Source organism: Prunus dulcis, chromosome 2 (assembly GCF_902201215.1).
Source record: "Prunus dulcis chromosome 2, ALMONDv2, whole genome shotgun sequence".
Lineage (NCBI taxonomy): Eukaryota > Viridiplantae > Streptophyta > Magnoliopsida > Rosales > Rosaceae > Prunus > Prunus dulcis.
Window position 1 is genome coordinate 21,268,506 of NC_047651.1, and position 11,191 is coordinate 21,279,696.

General features: G+C 38.2%; 2 protein-coding genes across 3 annotated transcripts; both read left to right on the forward strand.

Moving 5' to 3' along the window:
• The first annotated feature begins 1,759 nt into the window (after nt 1-1,759).
• LOC117619682 (protein gar2-like) lies at nt 1,760-4,914 on the forward strand. The gene is made up of 4 exons (XM_034349689.1): nt 1,760-2,492; nt 2,811-2,982; nt 3,433-3,479; nt 3,566-4,914. The coding sequence occupies exons 1-4, from the start codon at nt 1,933-1,935 to the stop codon at nt 4,578-4,580; spliced, it is 1,794 nt and encodes a 597-aa protein (XP_034205580.1). The 5' UTR covers nt 1,760-1,932; the 3' UTR covers nt 4,581-4,914.
• Nucleotides 4,915-7,391: 2,477 nt separating this feature from the next.
• On the forward strand, nt 7,392-10,822 carry LOC117619681. Of its 2 annotated transcripts, XM_034349688.1 has the most exons (5): nt 7,392-8,488; nt 8,789-8,960; nt 9,224-9,270; nt 9,357-10,448; nt 10,482-10,822. In XM_034349688.1, exons 1-4 carry the CDS (start codon nt 7,704-7,706, stop codon nt 10,444-10,446), a joined length of 2,094 nt encoding a protein of 697 aa, XP_034205579.1. In that variant the 5' UTR covers nt 7,392-7,703; the 3' UTR covers nt 10,447-10,448; nt 10,482-10,822. The 2 variants fall into 2 exon arrangements, with proteins under 2 accessions (XP_034205579.1, XP_034205578.1); XM_034349687.1 differs by having other exon boundaries at nt 7,393-8,488; nt 9,357-10,822.
• Nucleotides 10,823-11,191: the final 369 nt, after the last annotated feature.

The following is an 11,191-nucleotide window of genomic DNA, read 5'->3' on the forward strand; positions in this document are numbered from 1 at the left end:
CATAAAGAAAAACGGGTGCGAGGTGGTTTTAAAATAATGTCCTTTTAAAAAGAAATATCTGAATAATAACTGTAAAACTCAAGTCGTGCTGCGGACTTAACTGATTCAAAACTCAAACTCTGTTTCTGTAACTGGTAAATAAGCAGCACCGACTTATAGAATTATTACTGTACTGATCATATTCAAGATTGTATTAAAACTTACTCAAAGACTGAATGAAGAAACTTACTCAAATAAACTCATTTATAAAACTCATTTATATAAAATCATTTATAAAATCTATTTTTATATAAAAGCACATCAGTTCATATAAAAGCACATCAATTCATTCATGAAATCTGATTTATGAAAGAAGGTCCACTCACAGATGGTCCAAGCTACTTCGATCCCTCAGATGTCTCCTTTACACTTCTGCCGAGCTCCTGGTGCCTCACTCGAAAGATTTGGTGAAGAAATGAGGGAGATATTCGAACTGAAAGTTCGAACACGATCGACGGCAACAATGGCCGATTCCGGCCAGGCTCCGGCGCCCCTGCGGCTGGTGCTGGTCGGGGAAAGGGCAAGCGGCGACTTGAAACTTCGATTAGCACGGTGCGGTCAGTGTCATTGTCACGGTAATGGTGTGGCGGGAAGGCGGCTTTAAGAAGGAAGAGGGAAAGGTCGAAGCGAGCGTGTGTATGTCCGGGAGGAAGAGTGGTATTTGCATTAAATTAACTACCGATCAAATTTTCACTTTTAAAATAATGCGAGGGCAATTTGGTCATTTCGCTAAAAGATATTTTCTTTACTTTTTAGATATTTTCTTTCTTTTTAGATATTTTGTTTTGGGTTCTTACAAAAACAGACAAGCAAACTGATGGGTCAGAAAACCCAGACTCGAATTCTTTTTAATACATATTATTGGTATTTAATAACATTCGAAAATTATGTGTATAATACCTAAATTTTGGGTGTATAATTGAAAATTTTGTAAAAAACAAGTGTATTAAACATGAAAAATACATACGTACGTGAAAATACTAAGTTCTTTATACGAGTAATAGCTCTGGAAAAGTAAAAACTCAAAAGGGGACAATAGAAGCTCGGATAATGGCCTAATAGTAATGGATAAGGCTGTAAACTATCGTTATTGATAAACAAAAATCGGGGAAAACTAAATTTTTTAAATAAAAAAATTGACTGGGAAAGTGAAGTCATATGTAAAGCGTACGCCACTCGGCTATACTATTTATTTTTTTTTTAAAAGGACCACAGTGCGGCTATCCTCTTTTTTATGGAAAAATAAAATAAAATAAAATCCCGAGTATAGCTGCCCGGCTATAGTATTTTTGATTTAAAAAATGAAGTATACCCTTGTGGCTATACTCTTTTTATTTTTAAAACACTGGGTATAGCCGCGCGGCTCTACTATTTATTTAAAAAAAGGGGACCGCCGGGCGTCTAGCGCCCGCTTGGCCACGTGTCAAAACAGTATAGCCGGACGGCTATACTATTTTTATTAAATCTGAGTATAGCCGTCCGGCTATACTATTTATAAAAATAAAAAAAGGCTGCCTTGCGCCGTGCCCATTTAGCCACGTGTCAAAAATAGTATAGCCGGCCGGCTATACTCTTTTTATAAAAAAACCCAGAGTATAGCCGGCCGGCTATACAATTTATTAGAACAAAAAAAAGCGGGCCCCCACATTTTCAGGCTCAAAATGTCAAGCCCAGGTCCAAGCACCGAACCACCACTCCGAATCCACCATTGGCGTCGGCCCAAAATAAATCTCTAAGCATGCACCTGTACGACGTCGTTCAATCGACTACGCTTGCCTCCGTTTTCTGTACGAACCAAAACCTCAGGCCAAAACCTTTGGCTTTGGCGGCTTTGGTCCTTGCCTTCTCATTCTCTTCAGAGAGTTCTTCAGTAAAAGCCATCACTTTGCACAGATGGTTTTGTCAAACAGAAGGCTGAAGCAAAAGCTAAGAGAAACACTAGCTCAATCCTTACTAGAATCGGTAGCTAAAACCGACCCGCAAACTGATGGGTCAGAAAACGCGGACCCGAATTCGGAGCCCCAGTCGCTGAAAGTGCTCCTGGACTCTGCAACCCAGAAACCCAGATTGTCCAAGCGAGAGAAACGTAGAAAGCTCCTTGCTTTGCGAGGTTCAGAGGCGGTGAGTGGGAGTGGCACTGGTGGCAATTTTGAGGAAAACAAGGGCGAGGAAGATAAAGGGGAAGTGGAGTCAGAGGATTTGGGGGATGAGAAGAAGGAGGAAAAGAAAAAGAAGAAGAGGAAGAGAGATGAGGAGGAAAAAAATGGAGTTTTGAGTTCAGAGGAAAATGAGGTTGTGAAGGAGGAGGCTAAAAGGCCAAAGAAAAAGAATAAGAAGAAGAAGAAGAAGAATAAGAAGAGAAAGAAGGAGGCAAAGAATGAGGAAGAGAAAAAGGATGGTGAGCTTGGGAGTGAGGAGCAAAGTGTCAAAGAGACAAATAATAACAGTGATTGGTAATTTTAGACGATACCCCTTGTGCTCAAATTGAATTTGTGCTTTTTTTTTTTTTTTTTTGTCAACTTTGTTTTGATTATGATATTGTTTAATTAGAATTTTTAGTTTAATTATTGTTGTTTTGGTAAGTTCAGTTTCTCTGTTCCTATATTTTAGCTCAACACTTGAACCCCTAGTGTTTAGAAAGTGTTTAGTAGAAGATCAGTTGATTTTGTATGGGAGGCAATTTAGATTGATCGGAAGATATCTGCTTTCTATGTGAAAATGTGTTCTATAGTTTTTGCCTCATTCTGTATGTGTTCTGTCATTTTGTTTAGGCAAACGAACGGGGATGTTCCTACAAAAATTTATGTCGGAGGCATTCCTTATTACTCTACCGAGGACGATATTCGAAGTTACTTTGAAAGCTGTGGCACAATAACTGAAGTTGATTGTCTGAGGTTTCCTGACAGTGGGAAGTTTAGAGGAATTGCTATTATTAGCTTTAAGGTAAAAAATTTGTAAATTATTTTCTGCATTTAATTTGGGCAAAATTAGAAAGCTGTGTATTTATGTCCTTGCCAATGTAACTTAGAATTGAAATTCTCTTCACAAATCTTACAAGCAAAGTCTTGTGGTGGTGATGGTGAGCTGCCAAATTCTTGTGGCTCCTCCACTTTGGATATGACTCGTCAATATGTTTTTGAAAAAATCTTAAAAGTCAGTTAGTTGTATTGTTAGTGATGACACTAAGTAGCTGATCTGCCTAAATTCAGTTAAATAAGTTTTCCAGAATGGTATAAGTTATATGGCCCAATCTGTGGTAGAAATAATAGCATCACACAACCTCTGAATCAATTTATGCTAATCTTTTGTTTTTCGATTATTAGAAAATATAAGTTCATGCTGAATACAAGATTGTTTATCGTTTCTCATCTCAACATTCTAATGTTTCTACAGACAGAAGCTGCCGCTAAACGAGCCTTGGCTCTTGATGGAGCTGAAATGTGAGTTTGGTTCTCATTGGTTATTCAATTTGTTGTAGAATTGGCCAATTCTCACGTGATTCTAATGGAACTTCTTATTGTCTCAGGGGTGAACTATTTCTGAAAATCCAGCCTTACAAGGCAACTCGAGCCAATAAAGTATCTGATTTTGCCCCACAAATTGTGGAGGGGTACAATAGAATCTATGTTGGAAATTTGTCATGGGATATTACTGAGGATGATCTGAAGAAACTTTTTTCAGATTGCAAGATATCGTCTATACATTTTGGCATGGATAAGGAAACAGGGGAATTCCGAGGTTATGCTCACGTGAATTTCTCTGATAGTCTCTCGCTGACGCTGGCATTGAAGTTAGATCAGAAGGTTGTATGTGGAAGACCTGTCAAGATAAGCTGTGCAGTACCTCTGAAAAGAGCAGGGACCCCTTCAAATTCTGCACCTACAAATTCAAGTACCCATTCAATATCAGTAGCCCCAACCACAGGTGCCAATACAATACCAGTAGCTACAACTACAGATACAGGAGCTGATAATACTGAGTTGAGTACCGTCAGTGGTAAGATTAAGAGAAGGACATGCTACCAGTGTGGTGAAAAGGGACATCTCTCATCTGCTTGTCCAATGGCAGCAACTACATTTTCAAGTACCCATTCAATTGCTGTAACTACAACTACAAGTGCTGATTCGATACCAGTAGCTACAACTACAGATACAGGGGCTGATGATATTGGGTTGAGTGCGGTCAGTGGTAAGATTAAGAGAAGGACATGCTACCAGTGTGGTGAAAAGGGACATCTCTCATCCGCTTGTCCAATCACAGCAACTACGTTTTCAAGTACCCATTCAATACCCATAGCTACAACTATAAGTACTGATTCGATACCAGTAGCTACAACTACAAGTACCAATTTGATACCAGTAGCTACAACTACAAATACCAATTCGATACCAGTAGCTACAACTACAGGAGCTGATAATGGTGGGTTGAGTGCCATCAGTGGTAAGATTAAGAGAAGGACGTGCTACGAGTGTGGTGAAAAGGGTCATATTTCTTCAGCTTGTCCAAAGAAGCAATCTGCTGATAACAATGCAAGCGTGTAGGCAGTGTCCTAAGTTTTCCTGTTAACTATATGTAGGAAAAACATATTATCCTTCTCATCAAACTATATTTTTTCGAATAGGCTGAAAAGCGACAGATTGCAGCTTAGTTTGAGGCAAAGATTTGTAGAACTGAGATGTTTCTTTCTTGTTGATAAAGCAAATTTTGATTCTTGCTTAAACTCTCCATGTCAAAAGGAACGATTAAGTGTTTTCATGTACTTTTGTTGTATGTTTTACGAGTGTTTTTCTTTGGTTTTATGTCGTAAGAGAACAGTAGATCTCAGCTAGTTGGTTTGTCTTTCCAAATCATTTGAAATGCCTTGTTTGTTTTGTATCTTCTGCTTGAAATCGATCTGCTATCATTTACTTGAATAGTGGGAAAATAAAAATATGGGGGTGTGGCAGATTTAAAAAAAAACATGTTTAAAAGATGCAAATATGTTAAGAACCACAAATTTCAAAATATGTATGGGTAATTTGGGTTGGTCTAAGAAGCAAATTATAGTAAATCGTTAGACCAATGTGATCAATGTTCTGTACACAGCTCATTAATATCTTGTTCCAAAAACACAAAGGGAACTCTTGTTTTGCATCTTTTCCATTCCATGGTTGCTCAAACTCTTTGGCCTCTCCCCAAGCAATTCTCATTTGATGCTGTTATGATTACTGGCTCCACTCCACTGTAACTAAATCTCTCATATGCTCTGCCAAAGAGGTCTCATTCTCTTGATTTGAAAATCCCTCCAACTTAATTACTTTCAGATGAGGCAATATTGTATGGCTTTTGACTTCCTAATGACAGAGCTGTGCTTGCCATGCAGTAGCTTTTAGGATCATTCTGCACATCGTTAGCAGAGTATAACTGTGTAATGAGACTCGACCAAAATGCCTTTGATGAACCTCGAGTCGTGCTTCTCTGTCTCTGGGGAAATCTCCAACTCCAAGTGGAGTTTATTGTTGGCTGCAATGGTGACCAAGAGGAGATATTCACCACCTTTGCCAAATTGCAATTTCAGCCTCCTCGGATGCCTTAAGGGATCAACTTTGTCAATAATGAGATAGAAATCCAGCAACCACATCAGCAGCAGCATCTATAGAGAGTACGGCAGAACGGCTATATTCCAAAATAAAATATTTTAAGAGTACAGCCGCGCGGCTATACTCTCTAAATAGAATATTTTAAGAGTACAGCCGCCCGGCAGTACTCAAAAATAGGATATTTTAACGGTCTAGCCGCGCGGATATCCTCCATAAATATAAAATTAAAGCTTATATCCGCTCGGCTATACTCAAAAATATAATATTGAAAGAGTATCTATAAATAGAATATTTTAAAAGTATAGCCGCCCGGCTATACTCTATGAATATAATATCTTCTCTTGGAAGTTTGAAAGCAAATGTTCCACATTGGAGAAAAACAAAAGGTTCCATATACTTTATAAGCATGAAACCTTAACATCAATTAAATAAAGATTGGTGGGCTGATGGGCTTGGTAGTGAAGACTATCATGGTTGGCTTGCTTGATTAGTATTAATATTTAATAATCAAGACTTGGGATTTCTTTATTTCTGGTAAATAAAATAAATATACCTAGCCCGAAAATAAAATAATTATTTTTTAATTTTCGGATTTCTTTTGGTAGAAGTTAAATTCAAACCAGAAAGACTTATCTTTTTGTTTGAATTTTAACAGGTATAACTGATACCAACTGCTATTTTGAAGGGGTGTAATTCTATTATAAAACCACAAGTCCTAGGCCATAAGACGAATCTCTTTTTCCTTAAACTATCTCATATTATTTTAAAGTTACCAACTGTATTGGAGAGAAGAACACCAACGTTCGCCAGAATTCAAGGATCCGGTGCTGGACCCTTCAATTATAGATAGTTGAATCCTGGGGAGATAGACGTCTGTTGAACTTCAAGCACTAAGAAGAGGCGAAATTCTGTCTTTAGGACATTGCGAATACGCAAGCCTCTATCTTCAATAAAAGTCAGTATTCTGTACTTAATTTATATTTACACATTTATACAGATTTCGTAATTTGACTACTGTTTATATTTTAAGAGTTGTGCAATAATATAGTGATCCTATAGTATAAAACATTTACTGATTATATTCTAACAAAAAGTATAGCCGATACACTGCTGCCTGTTTCACTAAAGTTGTGTTCTTGAAAGCAAACTGGTTTCTAATGCAGATTCTGAAGGGAGAAAAGAAACAATGCGGCAGATAATCTCATTCGGCAACTTACCAAACAAACATCTGTGTTTTCCTTCATCATAACTCTATTTGGCTAATTGCCACAAATCCAATTTGGTATAAGTTCACATTAGTTGAACTTGAAAGAACCATAATAATATTAGATATAATGTTTTTGCATTGGATTTCAAGATCTTTATGCATGTGTTGTTAGCATTTGATGGATTGAGAAATTTATAAACATGAATTGAAATGAAAATCTCAGACCCAATTTTGAGTCTAACAATAATGCCAAAAAGTTGAATATGGCTAAGCTTCTTAAGAGGTTGAGTTGTTGGCTTTGCACAAACTTGTAAGCTCTCTCGTCTTTGATTTGAATTCACTTTTTATAATACATCCTCCCCTGAAAATCAAGGTCAGGTAAAGATAAGCCTTGTACACATAAGATAAAGGAAAGATTGCGTCAACGCAATTTCTAAATAAAATAAAGACTCATTTACTTTAGTGCCTTACGAAATTAATATCCTAAATTTTGCAATATATGAATAAACATAGGTATAACGAAAATGATGCCATTACCTACCTATGTCAAATATGACTTTATCTCAACCCTATTTATCAAATTTAGGTAGAGTAGCCTGAACAATATCTTGTTAGAAATGAATAGATTGTGGAGGTTGATATAAACTTTCGGAATTTGCTTTGATATCTATAAAATGAAAAAATTGTTTTTGAAACGTAACATGGGTACCTAACAAAAATTGTACAAGTTTTTTTCCATTTTGGGACATGAATGAAGAATTGTTTTGTTTTCAGTTCTCTCTTCTGCTTTATTTCCTTTTCTGCCCCTTTCTTTTGGTCGGAAATTTCCTTGTGTGTTTCTCGGGTACCTAATAATTGGTATCAGAGCCGTTCCGACCATGGCACATCATGGAAACCCACCGGCGACGCTGCCTCACTATCTTCCACTCGTCTATTTTTCCGATCCTACACTCCCACCGCCATGGACTGGCATGTTCGACGGTAACCTTGGGGTGGTGTACTATTGGAACCCCCAAACCAACGTTTCTCAGTATGAACATCCAGCCTCTTCCAGTTACCCAACCACCCATCTCATCAATTCTCCAATCCCCCAATTTTTGAACTCACATTTGCCGCTGGATTACACAACCAACTCGCCTCACCGTCTCACAACCTCGACGCCCACCGATCTTGCTGCACCCTCTAACGTGGGAACCGGCTCCGTTGCACATCCGCTTCATACCTCTCTGGAAATCCCAGACCCGAATTCAAAGCCCCAGTCGCTGAAAGTGCTTCTGGACTCCGCAACTCACAAACCCAGATTGTCTAAGCGAGAGAAACGTAGAAAGTTCCTTGCTTTGCGAGATTCAGAGGCGGTGAGTGGGAGTGGCAGTGGTGGTAATTTTGAGGAAAACAAGGGCGAGGAAGATAAGAGGGAAGTTGGGTCAGAGGATTTGGGGGATGAGAAGAAGGAGGAGAAGAAAAAGAAGAGGAAGAGAGATAAGAAGGAAGAAAATGGATCTTTGAGTTCAGAGGAAAATGAGGTTGTGAAGGAGGAGGCTAAGAAGCCCAAGAAAAAGAATAAGAAGAAGAGAAAGGAGGCAAAGAATGAGGAAGAGAAGAAGGATGGTGAGCTTGGGACTGAGGAGCAAAGTGTCAAAGAGACAGATAACAACAGTGATAGGTAATTTTAGATAGTAGCCTTCGTGCTCAATTTGAATTTGTATGTGTGTGTGTGTGTTTTTTTTTTTTTGTCAACTTTGTTTTGATTATGATATTGTTTAATTTGTTGTTTTGGTAAGTTCAGTTTCTTTGTTCCTATATTTTACCTCAACACTCGAACCGCTAGTGTTTAGTAGAAGATTGGTTGATTTTGTAAAGTATGGGAGGCAATATAGATTGAATGGAAGGTTTATGCTTTCCATGTGAATATATGTTCTGTATTTTGTGCCTCATTCTGTTTGTGTTCTGTCATTTTGTTTAGCCAAGCGAATGGGGATGTTCCTACAAAAGTTTTTGTGGGAGGCATTCCTTATTACTCGACTGAGGACGATATTCAAAGTTACTTTGAAAGCTGTGGCACAATAACTGAAGTTGATTGTCTGAGGTTTCCTGAGGGTGGGAAGTTTAGAGGAATTGCTATTATTAGCTTTAAGGTAAGAAATTTTGTATGTATTATTTTCTGCATTTAAGTAAGGTACAATTAGAAAGCTGTGTATTTACGAGTCATATCCAAAGTGGAGGACCAGGATAATTTAGCAGCTCACCACTACTAGACTGTGGTAGAACTAATAGCATCACACAACCTATGAATCAATTTATGCTAATCTTTTGTTTTATGATTATTAGAAAATATAAGTTCATGCTGAATACAAGATTGTTTATCATTTCTCATCTCAATATTCTAATGTTTCTACAGACAGAAGCTGCCGCTAAACGAGCCTTGGATCTTGATGGAGCTGAAATGTGAGTTTGGTTCTTTTTGATTACTCAATTTGTTGTAGAATTGGCCAATTCTCTCGTGATTCTAATGGAACTTCTTTTTGTCTCAGGGGTGAACTATTTCTGAAAATCCAGCCTTACAAGGCAACTCGAGCCAATAAAGTATCTGATTTTGCCCCACAAATTGTGGAGGGGTACAATAGAATCTATGTTGGAAATTTGTCATGGGATATTACTGAGGATGATCTGAAGAAACTTTTTTCAGATTGCAAGATATCGTCTATACATTTTGGCATGGATAAGGAAACAGGGGAATTCCGAGGTTATGCTCACGTGAATTTCTCAGATAGTCTCTCGCTGACGCTGGCATTGAAGTTAGATCAGAAGGTTGTATGTGGAAGACCTGTCAAGATAAGCTGTGCTGTACCTCTGAAAAGAGCAGGGACCCCTTCAAATTATGCACCTACAAATTCAAGTACCCATTCAATATCAGTAGCCCCAACCACAGGTGCCAATTCGATACCAGTAGCTACAACTACAGATACAGGAGCTGATAATACTGAGTCGAGTACTGTCAGTGGTAAGATAAAGAGGAGGACATGCTACCGGTGTGGTGAAAAGGGGCATCTCTTGTCCGCTTGTCCAATTTCAGCAACTATGTTTTCAAGTACCCATTCAATATCCATAGCTACAACAAGAAGTACTCATTCGATACCAGTAGCTACAACTACAAGGGCCAATTCAATACCAGTAGCTGCAACTACAAGGACCAATTCGATACCAGTAGCTACAACAAGTACAGGAGCTGATAATGGTGGGTTGAGTGCCGTCAGTGGTAAGATTAAGAGGAGGACATGCTACCGGTGTGGTGAAAAGGGACATCTCTTGTCCGCTTGTCCAATTTCAGCAACTATGTTTTCAAGTACCCGTTCAATATCCATAGCTACAAGTACCAATTCAATACCAGTAGCTACAACTATGAGGACCAATTCGATACCAGTAGCGACAACTATGAGGACCAATTCGATACCAGTAGCTACAACTACAGGTACAGAAGCTGATAATGGTGGGTTGAGTGCCATCAGTGGTAAGATTAAGAGAAGGATGTGCTATCGGTGTGGTGAAAAGGGACATCTCTTATCCGCTTGTCCAATTTCAGCAATGTTTTCAAGTACCCATAGCTACAACTACAAGTACTGATTGATACCAGTAGCTTTAACGACAAGTACCAATTCGATACCAGTAGCTACAACTACATGTACAGGAGCTGATAATGGTGGGTTGAGTGCCATCAGTGGTAAGATTAAGAGAAGGATGTGATACGCGTCTGGTGAAAAGGGTCATATATCTTCAGTTTTTCAAAAGAAGCAATCTGCTGATAACAATGCAAGCATGTACAGTGTCCTACGCTTTCCTGTTAACTATATGTTGGAAAAACATATTATCCTTCTCATCAAACTATTATTTGTACGAATAGGCTGAAAAGCCACAGATTGCCGCCTAGTTTGAGGCAAAGATTTATAGAACTGAGATGTTTCTTTCTTATTGATAAAGAAAATTTTGATTCTTGTCTAAACTCTCCATGTCAAATGGAACGATGAAGTGTTGCCAACGTGGGTCTAGTCTAGTAGAAAAGGATATTGACTTGCAGACTGGTGGTATCAGGTTCGAACTTTCGTAACACCTTGATAGGGTTATGTGTATATGAGAAACCTCCTCCGCTTATAGTTTAGAGTAATGATTGTATTTATAAGTTTATTTTTTATTTTCTAAAAAGAAACGATGAATTGTTTTCTCTATTGGTTTTGTAAGTTGTGAAAACTGAATTGGTATTCTTCTCACTATTAGAGGAAAGTATATATAGAGCCAAGCTAAGCTAAAGCTGTCTTAACACTTCTGATATGTTCTTGAAAAGAACAATGATTTTTTCCTAGTTAGCAGACTA

What these genes read in the sequence shown, in the direction of transcription:
- LOC117619682 (XM_034349689.1), top strand. Translation starts at nt 1,933, where the DNA reads ATGGTTTTGTCAAACAGAAGGCTGAAGCAAAAGCTAAGAGAAACACTA. An exon ending in ACAAATAATAACAGTGATTG is followed by an intron (nt 2,493 to 2,810) that starts GTAATTTTAGAC and finishes CATTTTGTTTAG; the next exon opens with GCAAACGAACGGGGATGTTC. An exon ending in TTGCTATTATTAGCTTTAAG is followed by an intron (nt 2,983 to 3,432) that starts GTAAAAAATTTG and finishes ATGTTTCTACAG; the next exon opens with ACAGAAGCTGCCGCTAAACG.
- LOC117619681 (XM_034349688.1), top strand. Translation starts at nt 7,704, where the DNA reads ATGGCACATCATGGAAACCCACCGGCGACGCTGCCTCACTATCTTCCA. An exon ending in ACAGATAACAACAGTGATAG is followed by an intron (nt 8,489 to 8,788) that starts GTAATTTTAGAT and finishes CATTTTGTTTAG; the next exon opens with CCAAGCGAATGGGGATGTTC. An exon ending in TTGCTATTATTAGCTTTAAG is followed by an intron (nt 8,961 to 9,223) that starts GTAAGAAATTTT and finishes ATGTTTCTACAG; the next exon opens with ACAGAAGCTGCCGCTAAACG.